Source organism: Brachyhypopomus gauderio, chromosome 15 (assembly GCF_052324685.1).
Source record: "Brachyhypopomus gauderio isolate BG-103 chromosome 15, BGAUD_0.2, whole genome shotgun sequence".
Classification (NCBI taxonomy): Eukaryota; Metazoa; Chordata; class Actinopteri; order Gymnotiformes; family Hypopomidae; genus Brachyhypopomus; species Brachyhypopomus gauderio.
Window position 1 is genome coordinate 20,782,281 of NC_135225.1, and position 23,242 is coordinate 20,805,522.

Sequence of the window (23,242 nt, forward strand, 5' to 3'; positions counted from 1 at the left end):
TGTGGCTATAGAAGGCAAACAAATTAGCAGCTCAACTCATTTGTCCAGATTACCATTAAAAATTGCTAGGGAGAAAGCATTTAGCATAATGGCAAAATGTCACATTCATGGTCTATAAGTACAAATCTACACACACAAAAAAATTGTATTCTGATATTCATTGAAGTGTATAGATCGCCCTCTTTATTGATACCTAGTGGTTTGAATTTGCCTATCCAATTCCAGAACTTTGAATGCATTCCTGGATCCAGCAACACATTATAAACTCAATTTATAGCCCTCCATAAATACCATTTAATCTTTTAACTTAATTGAGAATTCAGACTAACTAGTCTGAAATTAAACTTTCAGAAAGTGACCTTTTTGGGTCTTCATTAGCTATTTTGTATTTCTTTCATTTGAAGTGTATGAACTGTATAACGTTATCCTTTAGATGGCGCTAAAGCATCAGAGATTATGAAGCTTCGAAAAGGGTGAAAGTCACCACTGTGGTATAAAAAGAAGTGCACAAAATGTAAGCCTATTATTACTCATGAATTCGTGGATATATATAATTTTACAGCAGTTTTCGTTATTACATCGTAAACGTGTCATCACCTGCTATTCGTTATATTTGTGTGCATTTATGGCATGCAGCAAAGTACAAAATACACTTTCTTACACTTTATTTTAAACATTTGTGAGTAAAAAACAAACGCTGTTAAAATGATCCGCTTCCACGTTGAATGAATGACTGCACAAGTGTGTGTGTGGAGTGGTTGTGTCGGAGGAGGCCGGATGTCGGGCAGGCGCCCCCGCCCTAGCGTCTCCCTCCAGCGGCTCGGCTCACTCCTCCGGGTGGACCCCTACGTGCCGCAGTAAAGCCCGAAGAAACAGGCAGCAAATCGGGGTTTCCGTTGTGTCACAACAAAGCGATATTTGCTTTAAGAAGAAAAAGGCTCGTTGATTTATTTCTTAGTTTTTTTACAGCCATTTATCGCTGCCCATTTTGAAGCGGGATTCTGTCGCACGGGCAACAAAATGGTAAGAGTGGTGTTTGTTTCTAGCTCATAAACGTGGTAAATTTAATTTAAAGCTCAGTATAACTGCCTAGTGGGGTAGTTGGACTGTAACCAGTGTATCCAACACGCAGTGATTAACAACACCGAAACAAAATGATTAGCCGTACGGGCTAAACTGGGGCAGGTGGGGTCGTGTTCGTGATACTGGTGTCGGTGCTGTTCCGTGTGGCCCAGATCATGTCACCTGGCTATTCTTGGTGTGGTAGATCACTTTAAAACTAGTTGTGTTGTTAGACTCCAATAAAGTGTGTTAAATAAGCCTATATAAGTCGAAATGTCGTGTGAAATACAACACATGCGATGCTACTTTTGGTGTCTGCAGGCTTCGTCAAGCACCGCAGGAAGTACTAATCTTAATTTACCAGAGAAGCCCAATGTGTGGAGTCGTAGCAGTTTAATAACGGAGATGTGTAGGCCTACACTGTACTGTAAATGTTTTAATTGTACATTTCTGTCTGTTGTGGAGGTATTTGTGGTTAACTGTGCATTAAATCGTGTTCTTCACGTTTGTTGTTGTAAGTTCATTCTAGTTGAGCGTTCAGTCAAACGTTTTGCGTACAGGGAAGAATCTCTGAATCAGCATCTGAACGCAGCCGTGGGAGGAGGCACAACACCACTATATGATTTTTCCCCTTTTCGTTGAAGTTCAAGTCAGTTCTAAGGCCCAGAATTTTTGTCAATTGATACCGGCTCAAAACGGTGGCACGACAAAACAACAAAATTGATTGTCAGCCCACTTTATGGAAACCAAGTAATCCAGAAAAATAGCAACAGATGACTTTAAATGAAATATCAATTCTGTTGTCAAAGTCTTAATTCAAAAAAAATCTTATTACATTTAATAAAATTCCATGTCAAATTGGACATTGCGACAAGTACACAGTGGCATGTCTATACGCATAAATACAGTATAGTAATGAACACATATATTATACTGTATTTGGCAGACAGTAGATGACTAAACACAACAATATTTGTGCCAGTTTAAAATGTGCTGGTGCAAAACAAACATGTTATTTATGATAATCACTTTGGATGCTTCATATAGTATATGGCTACATGTAAGATGTTCAGGGCTGCTATCACTATAAAGGGTTATTAAAATAAGTCATAATAGAAGTCATAAGTGAATAATGTACATTCTAACATCTCGTGAGATCGATCTTGACATGACACTGAGGATAACAGGAATTTATATACATTCTGAACAAATGGAAAGCTCGACTTAAAGTTAAATGCATTAATTCTCAACCAATTATAGTTATATATAAATATATAATATATGAAATAGCCTACTGTACATTCTGCAAATACAAATATACAAAATACTTATGTCTGTGCATAAAACAGGATCATTCATGAGTTTTATTTGAGATGTATAAACAACTCTGTTCTAACACTAATCCTTTCTACTAAGCCTTAGAAATAGCCATGAGGTTGCAATGTTGCAAGACGTTCTACAGGGTTTCTTTCGTGTCACTGTGTTATGCTCCCTCTTATTGCGGAGTTACAGTACAAGATTCTAGTTGCGTTGCTGAATTGGTCACACTACAGGGGTAACATGGTGGGCACATATATTGCAGAGTTCCCAACTTTTGGGCCTAATTTTACTGTCGCTGACTAACTGGGGCCTGGTATCAGCTTGCTGCATGTGCCCACCAAGACACTGGTGTACTTGACATTAGGGGAATCCAGATAAAGTCCAACATGTATTTTTGTCAAGTTGCTGAATTCAAATGAGAACCTTGTGTAAAGGAAAGAACTACAAGGCAACATGTTATAATGCTTTGGAATCGAGCACCAAGATTATTGTGTGACCCTGTAACAAATGTACTTACAATGTAGCCACTGATTGTGGCTTTATGTCTCTTCATCAAAAAGGTAATACTTTGTGTTGTGGTCATCACTGGACACATGAGATTAAATGTTATGCCCGTCTTTACTCTCTGGATCACATAGAGGCTTCAGAAGTTTATAATACAACTGTTCTGTGTGCAAAAGCGGTTCATGTCTTTTTCTGGACAATTCGAATCTTGAGAGAGAAAAAACAAGGCAAAAAATGGTTGCATTATGGAGGTGTGCAGTGAGAGAGAAAAAATACACATGAAATTATTTTAACAGGAATAATCCATGTGCTGTAGATCTATCAGGTTTGTCATACATCAAAGTATTTAGGTGTGTTATTGCTGTTGAATATATAAAAATATAGCCTATGTCGAGCCGTATGCGCATATAAAGGGGCGTTATTCATGTTACCTTAGGCCCTTTCATACACAGTTCACAAGATCAGGCCACTTTGTTTGCACTACCTCATATCACATAAGACATAATACCACATCCAGAAGACATTCAGTGTGGTCCTGCAGGCCCGTTTAGATGTTCTACATGCAGAAAGATTGGATGAAGTTAAATATAAATAGGTGGACATAATCAGAACATCAGAAATTAGTAGCCGACACTGAGTGTGTATTGAAGGCAAAACACCTCTTATGTGTCTTACATCTGTGTCTTCCGCCATCATGAAAATAGCACGTTGCACTGGGTTTTAGTCGTACTGAAAATAGATGTGGTTCTTTGACACCCATTATATCTTAGGCGAAGTATTCATGAAATTAGCACCACCTCACTTTGCAGTGCCTTATTTACATGCACACCAGCTGTCTGCTCCGCCACATCACGCTGTGTGAACAGGAAATTACCTAAAAGCGTTTTGCGTTTTCTTAAAAACACCAATATGTTGTAGGTCTACATGTAAAATATTGTGACAGCCTTGTGCACATGAAATAAAGCTTATAGGGAAAGCATGATGTGCACAGTGGTCTCATTAACCCACAGCTTTTCACCTCCTGTACAGCCTACAGAAACAGGATAAGCCCAGTGGAAGTGTGATTGGACAGTTCTGGTATTGTCTGGCGCGCTCGCCTCTCCCGATTCCTGTCTTCAATGTTTCCGGTGTATTGACAACAGCTGCTTCTGTCCTTTTTGCATAAGTGAACACCTTTTGTTATTGCTTCTGAATATTAGCTTAGTCTATATTCAGCATTGGGTGTGTTGAAAATTCGAGAAGCTCATTAGTGAAGAGTAATGCACAGAAGGCCTCTCCCCTCTCTCCTCTCGATTCTCTACTTTCTCCTCTCTCCTCTTACCTCTCTCCTCCCTCCTCTCCCCTCTCTCCTCTCCATTCTCTACTTTCTCCTCTCTCCTCTTACCTCTCTCCTCCCTCCTCTCCCCTCTCTCCTCTCCATTCTCTACTTTCTCCTCTCTCCTCTTACCTCTCTCCTCCCTCCTCTCCCCTCTCTCCTCTCCATTCTCCACTTTCTCCTCTCCCCTCTCCCCTCTCTCCTCTTTCCTACCAAGCTTGCTACCTCTAAGCTATTACCTGTGAAGAGTTTGCAGTTGTACCATTATTAATTTTAAAGCATGTCATGACCACTTGGCCTAATAAAAAATGGAAGGAGGAAGTGCAAGATACATGTGAAATTCCCATGAAGCACCAGGCCAATAGTAGAATAATTACACCTCCAGCTATCAAACACCTCTTACACCCTATAGTTTAGACTTCGTTTCTATATATTGTTACATAATTGCAAAACATGTTATATTGATATATAGCTTTCATTTGGGTATTACATTATTAATCTATAGAGTAAACCTTATATATTCTCCGTTAAAACATCTAAGCTCCTAAAATGAGGGGCACTTTAAAAAGCAGAGTGTGAAATGGTCCTGTGCTTTTGAAACCAGTTTACTCAAGGTTACTTTTGAAACATTACTCAAGGATGTTTCTGATGGGGCTACAATGAGCTTCACTGCTTCACTAATGGCGCATTTCCACTAGGGCCTGCTTGGCGCGGTACGGTTCGATACGGGTCGATTCGCAACGGAACGGTACGGTCGCGTTGTGTTTCCATTACAATGGTGGACCACCACAATGTGGGTGGAGTCGCTGTTGGCGCGCGGGTTGTAGTGTTGTAACATCATTTGTATGCGACCACAACACCGGTCGATGCCCCTTAACACATACCATTATTGTATCTTATTTATCTTTATCTTCATTATTGTATGTGGTTGCTCTAATTATTGATAATAATTTGGTATTACTCAAACAGGCTGAACACACCCTGCATAAAAAGCATCAGTCATACAATCAAATGAAATCAAACTTTATTATGAAATATAGATATTTAAAGTACAACATATGTAAATAATATAGTTATAGTTTAAAAAAGTGCAAAAAGCAAATATATACGTATAGCTTTATATGAAATAAATATTTATAGTACTACAAGCAACATTTTGTGTGCTTTTACTGGCGTCCGTCTCGCATGGTGTTCACAAGTTCGCCAAGCACCCCGAGGAAAGCCCGGTTGAAGGAAACATTTTCCGCCAACTCCGCTCGCCTCGTAAGTGGAAGGGGAATCTTGAACGTAAAAAATAACAAATATTAAACACAAGTATTCCCGTGAAAGCAACAACAATATAGCGTAACTGCACAAAATGTGTAGCACGTCATCGCTGCTGATGCTTTGTTTATGGCTACAGCTAACTAGCAACTAGCAAGGCTAAGAGCTAGCTATTGTACAGTAGTGACTGTGGTGGTAACATTAACTACAAACACAGCTCTAAATTCCTGCGTTTACAATAGATGCGTTCATATTACGTTCATATTACATCTTTTACGAGCCTAGTAAAACTGAAATCACAATACACTCACCATTCTCCGTGGCCTCCAGCACTGACATTGCCGTGTCTGTCCAGCTCTTTCTCTTCCGTTACTGGCTGGCCGGTGACCGTATATGACATCCATTTGCTGGAACCATTTCCAGTCTTTGCGGTTTGCTCCGCTGCGTCCGTTATGGTCCTTCACCGCCCGGTAATCGCGTTAAGCTTTTTTAGCTTGGACCGACCGGCACTGCTGAACGGACCGCTGGTAGCCATGAGTGGCCATTAGCGCGGAAACCTCGCTAAAAACCTTTACATTTCTAGTGGCCCCGTCCAATTCGCCCTGGATTTTTTGATCGCTGATTATTAACAGAAAGGTTTGTACGTCGGCGTTTGACCAGGGAACAGACTTCGCTCCTTGGTTTTTAAAAATGGCCGAGGAGTCCATAGCTTAGCGGAGGAGTCGCTCTCCTGACGCAACCTGTGACGACACTCCCTGGCCAATCAGTGTCATGCTGTTCCTCCACGTCACAGAACTACCGTTTCGGAACGGTTAGAACCTCAAGCGAGTCGGTACGAAAATAGTACCCGAAGGGGCCGGCTCACAGGGAAGTGGTACTAATGGAAACACTCACAAACCGTCGCGAATCGAACCGTACCGCGCCAAGCAGGCCCTAGTGGAAATGCGCCATAACACTACGTCTTTACCTACAGCACACTGTAGGTACTCCCTAGAACCGTCTTCAAATAATTCCTGTCTTCTTCAATAACATCTCACCCTCCCTGTGCTAAAAGTATTTTAGCTGTTCTTGGCTGGGTGGCACACACACACACACACACACACACATACACACACATTATGGTCTGGATTGCTGCTGGATATATATTTCCTTAAGTCATTAACTGTTACAGGTTACTTTTGAACGTTCCAGATGAATACTTTTTCATTCATAATGTAGTACAAAAATAATGCAGCACTTGTCAGACATGTTTTGTTTTTGTCTGGACAGGACTGCAGATTAATGCACACAAAAAACTACCAGAGATGAAAAATGCAACATTTACACTGGATTGTCTTTACATCTTCCACTAAACCCACACATAAACTGCTCTTTACACCTCGTGTTGGACTGTTTGAGGGACATTAAGTGCTGGATGTCTAAGAATTTCCTCATGTTAAACCAATAAAAAAACTGACATTATTATCTTTTGGAAATCCTGACTCTGTTAGAGCTTTAGCCAATGACTTGGGGCCTTTCATCTTTGGACTAATCTAAACTTCCAGAAACAAATCAGCACAGTGGTCAGAGGACATTTTAATCAGCTTAGAAAAATAGCAAAGCCATGGAAACAGTTATCCACGCTTTTATTTCCTCACATTTTGACTACTGCAATTCACTTTATCTGGGTATCTCTCAGTCAAGCCTATCACGTCTCCAACTGGTCCAAAAAGCAGCTTGTACCTGACCGGTACCAAGAAAAGGGACAGTGTCACGCCTGTACTGTCATCAATTTAAAGTTCTGTTTGTTTTTAAAGCTCTTCATGGCTTGGCTCTGAGTTACATCACTGATCTCCTTCACGTTCGCTCGACCCCTTCTGCATTGCTGTTTAGACGCTCCTCTAGCCAGTGGCGTTTAGACGCTCCTCTAACCAGTGGTTTTTAGACGCTCCTCTAACCAGTGGTGTTTAGACGCTCCTCTAACCAGTGGCGTTTAGACGCTCCTCTAACCAGTGGCGTTTAGACGCTCCTCTAACCAGTGGCGTTTAGACGCTCCTCTAACCAGTGGGGTTTAGACGCTCCTCTAACCAGTGGAGTTTAGACACTCCTCGCTCTCGGTTAAAGGTCAAAGGTGACTGGGCTTTTTCTGTAGTGGCTCCAAGACTTTGGAATAATCTTCCAACATTTATACAGGAGTCAGCCACAGTAGATATTTTCAAATCTAATTTAAAAACCTACTTATTCTCACAGGCCTTTGAGTTCTGAGTGGTTTTTATGCCATTAGTTGTTTTGGCTGTTTTGTCATCATGTTCTTTATCTCTGTGTTATATTGCCAGTGTTTTTAGAGATTTTTCTCAATTTCTTTTTATGCCTAGTTTTATATTTTATATATATTTTTTAGGTATGTAATATTTTATCTATTGTTCAGCACTTTGGTTGGCACTTGATGTCATTTAAATGTGCTATAGAAATAAAGATGACTTGATTTGACATTAAATGCCGGTGCAAACCTGCTTTTGATTTTGCAAAAAGTAAATCTAGAATAAGGCTGAAAATGCATTCAAACATGAATTAATGAGCAATTATATGGCAGCATATGACACAGCAATACATGTTGAAAGAGTAATTAGAAATAACATTTTATGTCTGTTCAGCTTTCAAATGTCACGAAGGACAAAAGGCTTTTTAAAGGAACACAGCTGACTAAAGCACAGGGCAGAGAAACACTGTGTGCTAATACAGAGCATGGAAGAAACCTTTACTTAAACCTGCCATGCTGTGTGTAGCACTGTCAGGATATCACAGCTGTGTAGTTTTTACCCATTTCCTGGTCACCAGAGAACTTTGTCATATAGAGAGCTTTTAGAAGAATCAGAACATTGCCAGAACCTTTACAAGAATCACGCTTCACGCTCTATGTGTTTGTACTGTGTACTGTTCTTTAGCCTCCTAATTAAAACTTCACTACTTTAAAACTCCACCTACTTCTACTACTAATGCTCCATCTACTACTACTACTAAAACTCCATCTACAGTTGTGGTCAAATTTATTCAACCCCCACTGAAATAAAGTGTTTTGGCCAGTTTGACATTGATTTTGATCATTTCAGTCATCTTATTTACAATTATATCAAAGAGGCACTTATAAATTAGACAAACATAACATAATATTTATGATGGAATAACCACAAATGTCTTTACTGTGCTCACATCATTATCAGTTTTATTCAACCCCCTAGTGACATTATTTTTTAGTACTTAGTACAACATCCTTTTCCAGTTATGACAGCTTTCAAGCGTGAAGCATAGCTTGACACAAGTGTCTTGCAGCGACCTATGGGTATCTTAGCCCATTCTTCATGGGCAAAAGCCTCCAGTTCAGTCACATTCTTAGGCTTGCGCACTGCAACTGCCTTCTTTAGGTCCCACCAGAGGTTCTCAATTGGATTTAAGTCTGGTGATTGCGATGGCCACTCTAGAATGTTCCAGCCTTTCATGTTCAACCATGCTCTAGTGGACTTGGATGTGTGCTTCGGATCATTGTCCTGTTGGAAGGTCCAACGTCTCCCAAGCCGCAGGTTTGTGACTGACTCCATCACATTTTCCTCCAAGATCTCCTGGTACTGAAGGGAATTCATGGTACCCTGCACACGTTGAAGCTTTCCTGTACCATTAGAAGCAAAACAGCCCCAAAGCATAATTGACCCCCCGCCATGCTTCACAGTAGGCAAGGTGTTCTTTTGTTCATAAGCCTGGTTCTTCCTTCTCCAAACATAGCGCTGGTCCATTGTCCCAAACAGTTCTAATTTAGTTTCATCTGACCACAGTACACTGTTCCAAAACCTTTGTGGCTTGTCCACATGACTTTTGGCATACTGCAGTCGACTTTTCTTGTTCTTTGGAGTCAGCAAGGGGGTGCGTCTGGGCGTTCTGGCATGGAGGTCTTCGTTATGCAGTGCGCGCCTTATTGTCTGAGCTGAAACTTCAGTGCCCACATCTGACAGGTCTTTTTTCAGGTCCTTAGCAGTCACGCGGGGATTTTTCTCCACATTACGCTTCAGGTAGCGCACAGCAGTCGCGGTCAGGATCTTCTTTCTGCCACGACCAGGTAACGTTTCCACTGTGCCCTTTAACTTGAACTTGCGAATGATACTTCCGATAGTGTCTCTTGGAATATTTAACAACTTCGCAATCTTTTTATATCCATTGCCATTCTTGTGAAGAGCAATAACCTCTTCTCTTGTCTTCTGGGACCATTCTCTTGCCTTCACCATGCTTGGAAACACACCAGTAGATGTCTAGAAGGAGCTGAGTATCACAGTCCTTTTAAATCTGCCTAATTGGTGCTTATCATGCTTGATTGCTGCTCGTTGACATCCACAGATGTTTTCAATACCTGATGGAAAACACTGGAATGAACCTCTGTTCTTAGGAGTGGTAGTCGTAAAGGGGTTGAATAATTGTGTCAATGAAGAAATCACAAAAAGGCCATTTAATACTTTATGACAAAAAAATTGATGCTATCTTAGTTGCATTTAGTTCTTTAACAAGTCCTTGTAAGATTTCATTATGAACACAATTACAAATGTGCACTGAATTCCATAAAACCCTTCGCAGCATTGGGGGTTGAATAAATTTGATCACAACTGTACTTCTACTACTAAAACTCCATCTACTACTACTACTAAAAATCCATCTACTACTACTACTAAAACTCCATCTACTACTACTACTAAAAATCCATCTACTACTACTACTAAAAATCCATCTACTTCTACTACTAAAACTCCATCTACTACTACTACTAAAACTCCATCTACTACTACTACTAAAACTCCATCTACTTCTACTACTAAAACTCCATCTACTACTACTACTAAAAATCCATCTACTACTACTACTAAAACTTCATCTACTACTACTACTAAAACTCCATCATCTACTACTACTAAAACTCCATCTACTACTACTACTACTAAAACTCCATCTACTACTACTCTAAGCCAGTACTTGGCGTTCCTGCAAACCTTCATTAGTGTTTTGCATGCCCCTCTCTATGTCTAAATTGATAAGAGCAGTCCAGAGGTGCTCCAGGATTTAAGTAGCACATCTGAGGAGGCTCCATCCATCTGTGCTGTAAGGGCAATAATTTAGGACATTTTTAAGCCAGCAAATGAGGTCATCACTCACTTTCATTTTACCTTCTGTCCAAAGAAGGACACGTGTTAAAAGGTTTTGGCTGATGGAGGTGCTTGATATGGTGGTCCTGTGAAGTGAAGTGTGTGTCCCTGTTCACCATGCTGAACTGCATGCATTAGATCTAAAGTCGCCAAAGGATTTTTTCACCAGATACTCGGACACAGTCCCTATGAAAGGGACCACCAGTGCAAGTATACTGTGTAACTGTCTAATGGAGTGGCTTCTCTGATGCTTTGTTGGGTTTCTTATTATACATGAGAAAAAGGCAGTGTAATTAATATGGTCCTAACATGGCATCTTCATGTTTGGCAAACACCATCCTGCTTGTGGGTATTTATATTTGTTATATGAGTACATAATACAGTGGTGCTTGAAAGTTTGTGAACCCTTTAGAATTTTCTATATTTCTACATAGGTATGACCGAAAACATCATCTGATTTTCACAAGACTTAAAAGTAAAGAGAACCCAGTTAAACTTGGTCATTTATTTACTGAAATAAATATTATTTACTATAAATATTACAGGTGTTCTCAATCATTGGGATGACAATCAGGTGTGAGTGGGCACCCTGTTTTATTTAAAGAACAGGCATCTGTCAAAGTCTGCTCTTCACAACACATGTTTGTGGAAGTTCACGAACAAAGGAGATTCCTGAGGGCTGGAGAAGGTTACAAACCCATCTCTAAAGAGTTTGGACTCCACCAATCCACAGTCAGACAGATTGTGTACAAATGGAGGACATTCAATACCATAGTTCCCTCCCCAAGAGTGCACGACCAATGAAGATCACTTCCAAGAGCAAGGTGTGTAATAGTCGGGGAGGTCATGAAGGGCCAGAGGTAACTTTTAAGCAACTGAAGGCCTATGTCAAGTTGGCTGATGTTAAACCTCATGAGTGCACCATCAGAAGAACACTGAACGACAATGGTGTGCATGGTAGGGTTGCAAGGAGAAAGCCACTGCTCTCCAAAAAGAACATTTGCTGTTTGATAAGGATCACATGCATAAACCAGAGGGCTATTGGAACAATTTTTTTTTGGATAGATGAAACCACAATTGAACTTTTTGGTTTAAATGGAAAACATTATGTTTGGAGAAAGAGAAACACTGCATTCCTGCATAAGAACCTTATCCCATCTGTGAAACTGACGTAGTAGTATTATAGTTGGTTATATACAAGATCATAGAAAAAGCTGTAGCCCAGCAACTATGCTCATATCTGCATAGAAATCAGATGTTTGAAAAGTTCCAATCTGGATTTAGGCCCCACCACAGTACTGAAACAGCCCTAGTTAAAGTAACAAATGATCTCCTTCTTGCCTCAGATCAAGGCTATGTATCTCTGCTAGTGCATCTTTGTACAGCTTTTGACACAATATATCACAGGATCTTGCTAGAACGGTTAGAAAGCTGGTTTGAAATCTCAGGCAGTGAAATATGGAGTCCCCCAAGGCTCCATCTTAGCACCACTATTATTTACATTATATATTCTACCATTGGGCATAGTTATAAACAAACATAGTGTCAACTTTCACTGCTATGCAGATGACACTCAGCTTTACATATTAGCCAAACCTGATGACAAACTCAGTTTAGGAAAAACTGAGGCCTGCATAAGAGATGTTAAATGCTGGATGTCTCTAAACTTCCTCCAACTTAATGGGGACAAAACAGAAGTTCTCCTTCTGGGCCCAAAGGCCGCAAGACAGAAAATATCAGATCTAATGCTAAATCTCACAGACTACCCCATTACTCCTGGTTCAGTAGCCAAAAATCTGACCTATCATTTGATAAATTCATAGATAATACTACTAGGATAGCTTTTCTACATCTCTGTAACATTACTATGCTAATAAATGCATTATCACAGCATGATGCAGAAAAATTCATACACGCCTTTTTTGGCTCCAAATTAGTCTACTGTAACTCATTACTGTCAGGATGCTCATATAAGAATCGAAATAAACTTTAAATAGTTCAAAATGCCGCAGCCAGAGTTCTGACTAGAACTAGAAAATCCGATCATATTGGGCCAGTCCTATCAGCCCTGCATTGGCTCCCAGTTAAATTCCGTATTGATTTTAACATTCTTCTAGGAGCACTGCACGGCTCCTTGGCTTGCTCACTGGGGGCTTGGACTGCTTTGTGACAAAAACTTGTAAAAAGCACTATATAAATAAATTTTGATTGATTTGGATTGATGGTTTGGGCCTATTTTGCTGCATCTGGGCCAGGACGGCTTGGTATCATTGATGGAACAATGAATTCTGAAGTATATCAGACAGTTCTAAAGGAAAATGTCAGGACATCTGTCCATGAACTGAATCTCAAGAGAAGGTGGGTCATGCAGCAAGATGATGACCCTAAGCACACAAGTTGTGCTACCAAAGAATTGTTAAAGAAAAATAAAGTTAATGTTTTGGAATGGCCAAGTAAATGTCCTGACCATAATCCTATCGAAATGTTGTAGAAGGACCTGAAGTGAGCAGTTAATGGGTGGAGACCCACAACCTTCCCAGAGCTGAAGCTGTTCTGTGCAAAGGAATGGGCTACATCCACTCACAGGCCACTTTATTAGGTACACCTGTCCAACTGCTCATTAACGCAAATGTCGAATAGGCCAATCACATCACAGCAACTCCATGCATTTAGGCATGTAGGCATAGCCAAGAAAATCTGCTGCAGTTCAAACTGAACATCAGAATGGAGAAGAAAGGTGATTTAAGTGACTCAAATAACAGTATCATGGCAACGGTAACTCAAATGCAACCGAGGCATGCAGAAGGGCATCTCTGAACGCACAACACGTCGAACCTTGAGGTGGATGGGCTACAGCAGCAAAAGACCACACCAGGTGCCACTCCTGTCGGCTAAGAACAGGAAACAGGCCCCAATTCACACAGGCTCACCAAAATTGGACAATAGAAGATTGGAAAAACGATGCCTGGTCTGAATAGTCTTGATTTCTGCTGCGAAATTAAGATGGTAGGATCAGAATTTGGCGTTAACAACATGAAAGCATGGATCCATCCTGCCTTGTATCAACAGTTCAGGCTGGTGGTGGTGGTGCAATAGTGTGGGGGATATTTTCCTGGGACACTTTGGGCCCATTAGTACTAATTGAGCATCATGTCTGCACCACAGCCTACCTGAGTATTGTTGCTGACCACGTCCATCCCTTTATGACCACAGTGTACCCATCTTCTGATGGCTACTTCCAGCAGGATAACGCACCATGTCAAAGCTCAAATCATCTCAGACTGGTTTCTTGAACACGACAATGAGTTCACTGTGCTCCAATGGCCTCCACAGTCACCAGATCTCAATCCAATAGAGCACCTTTGGGATGTGGTGAAACAGGAGATTCACATCATGGATGTGCAGCCGACAAATCTGCAGCTACTGTGTGATGTTATCATGTCAATATGGACCAGACTCTCTGAGGAATGTTTCCAGTACCTTGTTCAATCTATGCCAGCCATGGAGGATTAAGGCAGTTCTGAAGGCAAAAGAGGGTCCAACTCAGTATTAGCAAGGTGTAGCCACATATATGTAGTTTAAATGGTTAGAGTACAGGATACAGGAATGGTCAGAATACAGGAAAGAGATATTGAACCCCATCTTTTGTTTCAGAGTGTTTTTAGAATTTCTCTGAGGGGTAGAACAGCATCAGGCTCTGTAACCCCTGTTCTAGAACTCTGAAATATTCTGAATCCATCCAGTCCGTAATGTCCAATTATGGTTCTGAAGGCATCTTCCCATTTCCTGGTGTTAATGTGCTCGAACAACAGCTGACACTTAGCCTAGCTCTGTATGATTACTGGTGTTTTAACACGCAACCTGCTGATGTAGATACCACTAAATTGTTTTTAGTGGTATATACAAATACATACAAATACGTAAACCTATGAGAGATTTTCCTCTCCAAACAGCATCAGTGGGCTGTATGTTCCTTACAGGTGTAACCTTTATACAGTAGGCATCAATCAAGGTAAATTTCTCAGGCTGAGAGAGCTCCAACTCTGGCTCCAGAGTGGGTAGTGGTGACTGCAGTGCTAGATGAAGGATCAGTACAGGTGATCAGAGTATGCTACTCTGCAATCAGTAGCCGCTGCCTCCCCCACGTTTCAGAGAGGATAGTATGTTCCTTTGAGCCCACGCCACGCAGCATTGATCTAGCAGAGCTAAGATGTAGAATGCGATAAAATAGTCGCTGGCTTAAACACAGATCCCAACCCACTTCCTAAATGCATTACATGAATAATCCATTACCATAAGCCATTATCCTTAACTCCTTTTTGGTAGAGTAGGCCTATGGAATTATTTTATTTTGTTTAATTGTGTTTAACTGGCTTGATTTTTTTTTATTATTGTTGTTTGTTTTTGATTGTATTCAAGCTCATAGTTTATCTTGGTACCATGTTGAACGTGAACCTTTGGGGATGGTGGGTTGTTCTGTTGTTCTGAGTTATTGGACACCATTTTGTTTTATGTACTTTGAAAGGGGAAAATTTTTGGCTCACCGTGTAATGACGGTAAAGTGATTAGCATAATCTAATGAGCCACCATGTTCCATACTAAGAAAAGCATTTCTCAAGTTTAAAGGGGTGGTCCAGTTAGCTTTGTGGGTTTTGTGCAAATCTTACAAATGTGTTTATCCTTTTTAGCTGTTATATACCAGTGATTGCACTGACGTGTACAGGCATGGACAGGAAATGGCTTTATTAGGGTATGATTTGTGCACTTTGTGACTTGCCTGTCTCAGATACTAATGGTAGCATACAGATCATTAGAGCCTTGTTCTGATACAAGAACATCTCCATCTTCTAATTACGTTGCTGCAGTGAAATAAGGGAGAGGGTGAATTACACATGAGCTAATGTACCTTATATGAGTCATCATTTTAATGCATAGGCCTTTTTCTCTTTTCAGAATGTAGGGAAGCTGTCTGTGGAACATCACAGATCTGCCCACAGGGTACATAGCCATATCACTGTTACCAGAGCTTGTGGGCAGAGTTGCAGAGATAGTTATGGCACACTAATACAGAAACACATCATCCTCCCAGTGACTCCAGTGGGAGAACTTTGTAATATAGTTATCGCATGTGGCTGTAAATAGAACAGCACTTAATAAGAATCCCTGTTCATTCCCGATTACTTTTCATTCGTGTTAATTTTGTGCGCAAAGAGATATTTATATATTGTTTCACAGACATCATGAAATGTTCACAATATATATCACACAAGGCATCTGATGTGTGTGGCACGCTATCTTACTTGACTCCAGACTGTCAAGAGCCTACAGCCTAATGGAAGAAAAGTATATGTAATGGGTTGGAGTTGTGTAATGTTGCCTGTCCCTGTGTTATATAACTCATATTTTTCTCTTTTGTAGGGAAATGAAGCAAGTTATCCTCTGGAGATGTGTTCACACTGTAAGTATTGGCTTCAGTATCTGGCGTGGTCCACACTGAGCTCACCAATGGCATTATTGCCTTTTGTTTGGCTCTTTGCCACAGGCTATTTTCTCCATTTAAAGAATTCAATTCAAAATCACAAAACTGGCAGCACTACCTTTGCAGTGAATATTTAATGATGCAACAGTATTATGTGTTCTGATGCAGCACTTTTGATGGTGTAAGCCTAATTCTTACATAATATGTGTGGTGTTGAGTACATGTAGATTTGAATTATTGATCTTTTTCAGCCATAGCCTATATTTAACACATTGTCTCTTACATATATGTTATCAGTGTTGGGAAAGTTACTTTAAAAATGTAATTCGTTATAGTTACTCATTACTTGTTCAAAAAAGTAACTGGGTTAGTAACTGAAATACTCTATAATAAAAGTAATTTGTTACCAGGGAAAGTAACTATTTGCATTACAGTAAAAAAAAAAGGTTATATGCCAATTAATAAGAATTTTTTGAAAAAGCAGTTTTCACAGTCAGTTGAAATGAGTAGATCAGAAAGGTGTTTAACTTTTGATATTTATTGCACAACCACAGACCAGTGCAGGATAAAATCCTTTAAAATCCCAAATCTTTGTAAAAAAATAAAAAAGTAAACAGTTACACTATATAAAGTGCATTTACATCTATCAAATTAAATTAAATTCTCTCAACCTGAGACAACTGGTTTGTTCACAACAGAAGGAAACTTAACAATAAAACCTCTTAATTCTTAATTCAATAATTCTTAATTAAATAAATCAAACCCAGTCTGGTAGACATTCAGGAACTTCAAGTATTTTCTTAAATAATGTTTATATCGCCACCTTGAAAATGCTAATTTTTCTTCGGCTTGCTCCTGACTTGCCATTTCTGCCTCTTCTCCGTTTGTGTTGTGTGTCACTGGTGTGCTTCGGCACGCATGTAAAAACACTGGCTCTGATTGGCTACCATAACACTGCCTTAGCCAATAGCTTACTGACTTGTTAAGTTAAACAGGTGTTAGACAGAGAACTGTAACCTATCGAGATCTGTTACTCCTCACTAGCCTGGGCAGCGGTCCGCTCGCATTACTGTTAGTATATCAATATATAGTAACGCACCGCTTTTAATGACCAGTAACGTCAGCGGCGTTGTAACGACAGGAAAAGTAATTAATTATATTATCCCGTTACTGAGAAAATGACGTCGTTACCTAACACAGTTAAAAATAGTGTTATTCGCAACACTGGTTATAAATCATTTATAAATCAAAAACACTGCAAAATTAATCATAGTATATGAATGAATAGCCATCTAGCTGTGTCTTTATCCCTCTTTATGAGGATAGTTTGAAAGGTTGAGTTTGAACACACACAGTGATGGTGCGAGAAACCAAGCGGGTTTCCACACAGTGTCCTGACAAAATATCCCTTCCTCTAATGCGAAGGTCATTCCTAGCACTGTAGATAGCCACTTTATTTTTAGTCCTGTTATGCTGTTTTAATTGGTTTCGCGACCCTGTGTGTCCTGGCCTTCATTGACATGTGCAATACAAACAGATTAGAGTAGACACTTGAAAGACGGAAAACAAACAAGAAAATGAGTAAGGACAGGACGGCAGGAAGGGGACAGAACAGCAGGACAGGACAGGACAGGAGGGGGGGGGGGGGTCTGCTACATGAAGGTTTTTAAGTTCCATAAGCCTGCAGTGCTGTTAGTGCCTCCAGTGTAGTCCTTAATGAGTCATTAGGCTGTAGTACTTAGGGGGCCTGACTCGGCTCTCGCCACACATTCCCTGCATTACTTTATTAGTTTACATCTTTCCTCAAATGAAAACGCCTGTGCCCTGTCTAATCACATGCAACTGCAGCACTGGGAAGTCCTGCAAATTAAAGTGTAGTGGTGTTTGAAAATGTTTGCCACTCTGGGAGGTTAAAATGTAGGTTAAAGTGCTCTGTGATGTATGATGCCAGCCCTGGAAAGATCAGAGGAAAAACAGGTGTATTACCCTGATTGGCAGCAGGCATGGTAACTTGGTAGCTTGTGAGATATTTTCACACAGTTTTAAAGTTCTTTGCACGCTCTCTCTCTCTCTCTCTCTCTCTCTCTCTCTCTCTCTCTCTCTCTCTCTCTCTCTCTCTCTCTCTCTCTCTCTCTCTCTCTCTCTCTCTCTCTCTCTCTCTCTCTCTCTCTCTCTCTCTCTCTCTCTCTCTCTCTCTCTCTCTCTCTCTCTCTCTCTCTCTCTCTCTCTCTCTCTCTCTCTCTCTCTCTCTCTCTCTCTCTCTCTCTCTCTCATGTTCTGTGTCACATGTACACACCTCAGCCCAGCTGTTCAGACTATCAATTGCAGACAATCATTCAGTCACACACATATGAAAGGGCGCGCACACACACACAGACAAAGCACAGACCCGCCTGTCTGAAACATTACCAGCACACAACCTGCTGCATGCACATGTGTCTTGACCTAGGAGTCCTACACACTCCATACATAGTTCAGTAGAATAAATCACACTCATGTATATCAGCTTTGAAGACTGCACAAAAAAGCACTTTTAGAAATGTACTGATTTACTAGAATCTCTTTGTTGAAATGCTGTAGCATCAGAATGCAGAATCTGTTGCCTTGGCACTGGTTTTTATCCTTAGCTAAAATACAATAACAGCTGCACTCTATACAATTATGTTGCTAATATGTGGCTAATTATGTGTGTATAAACATATATACTGTATGTATAATAGTGGAAGCTTCACTGAAAATTAACAGTCCCTAATTCTGTAATAAATCTGCTCATTAAAAATATGCATTATGGATGTATTAACAGAAACCCATCTGTCTTGTGCCTTGTGATACTGTGCATAGCATACGTTGACCTATACACACAGCAGCAGCACCTGAAACCCGACTGGCCCCAGCCGCTCAAAATAACCTACTTGCTGGAGTCCCTTGTTGCTAAGGGTTTCCCTGCAGGCGATGGGTCAGGGCAACAAGTAGGGGCTTTCTCATGACCACAGAAGTTAAAAATACAGTCGCCGAAGCTGTTGCCGCCCCCTCCCACCACACGCCGTAGTCATGGCGCTGGCATTCGGCTGTTCTGACAAGATCGTTTTATCTTCAACCGTTATACGCCATTTTTTTAGGAACTGATTGTTTCAGTTTCTCTCCCATTTAAATGCAGAGAGGATATGAGAACATCACAGGCATTAAACGCGATCGTGTACTACATCCTTCAGCTTAATACAGAACATTATACTAATGGAATGGATGTACTGACTATGTGCAATTACAAAAACAGGATGATTTCTCTTGGTGCTATAATTGGTGTTATAGGCTGTAATTTTCATTGATCTACAACCTGCAATTCACATGTGACAATTTTACCAGGAGTACTGAACTGACAAGGTTAATGCATGATATTCCCCAGAGAAAGAGCTAATGTACAACCCAATGAAGCATTGAACACCATGGTAAAACTTGCAATTATTTGTATCTCTGCCTAATGGACAAGGGCGTGGATACACTCTACATGCAAAAGTGTGTTTTGCATGTTGCAAAGGATGGAAGTAATATTTGTGTACATTAGCAATTTAAAATCCTGTTGGTATCTTATGTGATCTATTGTGTATTCATAGCAGGAAGGAACTCTGTAGTCAACTTAAACATAGAATCTCAATGCTTTCACCTTTCCAGGGGTTTGCAGTTTTTCTTCATGGGCAGCTGCAGAGTCAGTGTGGAGTTAAATGTGTCCTGCTAAGGCAGCAGTAGTGCGTGTCAGTGCTAGATAGCGTGTTTTCCTTCCTAAGTCATGGGACTAAGTCATACCCAAAACAGTTGACACCCCAGCAACATGCAGTTTCACTTGCTTCAGAATTGTACACACACACACACACACACACACACACACACACACACACACACACACATGCACAACTAAGCAATACATTTTCAGTGGTAATTTTATAATTGTAGTTCAGTTCCTTTTATCTGGACAAAAGCCGAGATATGTACCATTGAACTAAAATAGACAAAAGTTAAGGATAGAGTCACATCTTGAATGGACAGATTTGATGTTGTATATATTTTGCCAGCTGAACTTTCAAAACGGTGTTCTGTGGTAGGGAAAACCACACCTGTGTTTGGTGCCTTTGTTCCACAGTGTTCATTAAATGTTTTGTTTAAAAATCGAACAAAGCCCAGCCTGGGCCCCAGGATTTGGTGCCCAAGTTAAAGCTGTCTGAGCACATCCAAATGTATATCAATATTAGATAAAATTAGGGGTGTATTCAACTAAGGATTTTCATAGTCGAATCTGATTCGTCAGCTTTTCCCTTTAGTCAACTAATAGTCGAATTGGGGGGGGGGGTTGAGCACCTTAAACAGGATCCCGTTCTCATTCAGGACTTTTTCCTCTTCAAAGTAAAAACCTAAAACACTCAGATAAATGAATAAACACGGTAGGTTGGCTTTATTCAGCTTTTATTTATTTACTTATTTATTTTTTTATGAAACGTTAGAGAACATTAACCGTCAGTGCGCATATGGAACTGTCAGATAGGCACTGTGCAAAATGTCAAAAATATTTTAAATAAAATATGCCTGCCTGAAAATATTTTAAAAATTGCCACACAACAGCAAAAAAATACAAGGAAAGGTTCAGGTAACGGGGTTTAAAAGCAAACAACAAAAAATATTTATAGGCTTACTTGCCGAGACGCACCGCGACGAGACGACACGACTGAAACGACAAGTTTTTTTTTCGCATTATGCGTTTTAAATGGTATGCCATGTTGGTTGTTGTGCGAAATGAAAGACGTTGATGACATAACTTGCACTTTACTTTGTTTGATTCAGCTTTATGTTTTTCAAAATACTTTTGAAGTTTTTTTGTAGCCATTATAATCTCGGCAGATGCTGCGCGTATTCTGTAGCGTGTTCAGCTCCGCTCGTTTGGATTGTGCAACTGCAGGGTGTGATTTATTAATATGTAGTAAGGAAGATGCCTATTGTTAATGCGCAAACATCCTTTCTAAATATTTATTAACAGAAATTAGGATGATTTTATTTGACAAAAGGCTATATATAACGAAAACAAAGACATTTCATGTAACAACTAATGTTTAGCTGCATCCAACACCCCCATGCAGTTAGAATGGTACATTCGACTATGACGTTCATAGTCGACTAGGGGGTATAGTCGACTATAGTCGAATCAGCGACTATTGCAGGTCACCCCTAGATTAAATACAATATGAAAATACAAATTTGTACATTTGAATATTTAAACTCAACTGTATTGGAGTTTTGCATTTGCTTTTGATTTCTCTTGAAAGGTTTTTATTTTGCAATACCATATAATAGCACATTTAAACCCATGGGATGGATATGCATTCACGATGTGCAGTCAAGCCTGAAAACCACTGTCAAAAATACACTTACTGAATGACCTTTGAACACATGAAGTCACACTGAATGCAGTCAGACTTTGCTGTCATTTTTCAACTCGTGGTGCTTCCCCAATCTTCCACCCATTTTGCTCAATATGTTGCTGTTTCCCTCAGGTTAATAGTTAGCTCTTTCAAAGACGTACAGGAGTAACAGAGGATAAGGATTATGTGTGGATGAGCTTATAGTTAGCAATGCATTGTGTTACACTGGCTTAACGGTGGTGGTGTCCATGAGCGCAGGTTCTCAGGCCGAGATCAGTATGGCTTGGAGGTATAGTGTGAAGGGTAAAGCTCTGTCTGGAGCAGCAACTGCATTGCCTTTTCAAGGAAAGGACCAGACTACAAGATGTAAGTTGGTACTGGTTGCTAGCGTTGCTTTCAGAGCTTCACTGGGTCGCTGTGTCTCTCCGGAGAACTTCATTAAGGTGTTTACCTACAACAGCTTTGGCCATAAGAGAGCACTCTAGCCGTCGGGGGCAAACACCAGGGAGGCAGTTAGACTGGAACACTGTTACACTCTTGGTTTATTGTTCTCTTTTCTTTTTTTCTGTACTTTCTTCCCTCTAGTCGATGCAGATGAAATTAAGAGGCTCGGAAAGAGATTTAAGAAACTCGACCTAGATAACTCTGGATCCCTCAGCGTTGAGGAGTTTATGTCTTTGCCTGAGCTGCAGCAGAACCCACTGGTGCAGAGGGTTATCGATATATTTGACACAGATGGCAATGGAGAGGTGGATTTCAAAGGTAAGGATTCTCCTCTACATGTTATAAACCAGTTTTGATAATGTACAAAATGATTGCACTGAAACCTGTTGCATGTAGATATCCTGCTAATATTGGAAATGCTTTTAACCAGTGCAACTGCTTTGAGTGAAAACAATTTCTGGAGAAATGTTTGGTGTGCATCAGTGTATGCTGTGTGTGTATCTAGTATGTAACCTACAAATCTGCAGCAAATTTATCATGCAATGCAATTCCAAAAAAGTTAATCTAGGGGGCAAAGGTACGCTCTTTGCAAAAAATGCTAAACCAAATTCTTCCGCTAAGTATTACTGTTGTTCATTCCATATCTGAAGCTCTAACCATGTTTTGTTTTGTATAGAATTTATAGAGGGTGTCTCACAGTTCAGTGTAAAGGGAGATAAGGAACAGAAGCTCAGATGTGAGTCTAATAACAAGCTCTCCTGTGACTAGCACTCTACATGTATCAGCTGACGTCAAAGCATACCTTAATCCATTGGCTGAAGCTAAACATCTTTCTAAATATGTCCAGTCGCATTTAGAATCTATGATATGGACAAGGACGGGTACATTTCCAATGGAGAACTGTTCCAAGTGTTAAAGATGATGGTGGGGAACAACTTGAAAGACACACAGCTGCAGCAGATTGTAGACAAGACTATCATCAATGCGGACAAGGACGGCGATGGAAGAATATCGTTTGAAGAGTTCTGTGCTGTAAGTGTTCCATGTGATCTGCTGCCACATTAAAGTTTTCAAGCAAGCTATTGGTCGGAAAGGTTTTAAGTTCAGATCTTTCATTTCAGGTTGTTGGCGGTCTCGACATACACAAGAAGATGGTGGTGGATGTGTGAGCTTCCCAACAGCCCCCCCCCCCCCCCCCCCCATTCCCTTTAAACACACGCTTTTCTTTCAATCTCTGATGTTCTGCTCAAGATATCCAGCAAATGCTCTCAATATTTCAACAGAAGTATTT

The 23,242-nt window shown here is 40.3% G+C and overlaps 1 protein-coding gene across 2 annotated transcripts; it reads left to right on the forward strand.

The window, feature by feature from the left end:
* Nucleotides 1–763: 763 nt before the first annotated feature.
* On the forward strand, nt 764–23,212 carry ppp3r1a (protein phosphatase 3, regulatory subunit B, alpha a). 2 transcript variants are annotated; one of them, XM_076974056.1, is made up of 6 exons: nt 764–1,023; nt 16,042–16,081; nt 22,093–22,269; nt 22,628–22,687; nt 22,799–22,983; nt 23,073–23,212. In XM_076974056.1, the coding sequence occupies exons 1-6, from the start codon at nt 1,021–1,023 to the stop codon at nt 23,118–23,120; spliced, it is 513 nt and encodes a 170-aa protein (XP_076830171.1). In that variant the 5' UTR covers nt 764–1,020; the 3' UTR covers nt 23,121–23,212. The 2 variants fall into 2 exon arrangements, with proteins under 2 accessions (XP_076830171.1, XP_076830170.1); XM_076974055.1 differs by lacking the exons at nt 764–1,023; nt 16,042–16,081 and adding an exon at nt 21,326–21,873.
* Nucleotides 23,213–23,242: the final 30 nt, after the last annotated feature.

Coding starts and splice junctions, on each gene's coding strand:
- ppp3r1a (XM_076974055.1), top strand. CDS start 21,756: ATGAGCGCAGGTTCTCAGGCCGAGATCAGTATGGCTTGGAGGTATAGT. Junction 22,688..22,798: donor TAAGGAACAGAAGCTCAGAT/GTGAGTCTAATA, acceptor AAATATGTCCAG/TCGCATTTAGAATCTATGAT. Junction 22,984..23,072: donor CGTTTGAAGAGTTCTGTGCT/GTAAGTGTTCCA, acceptor CTTTCATTTCAG/GTTGTTGGCGGTCTCGACAT.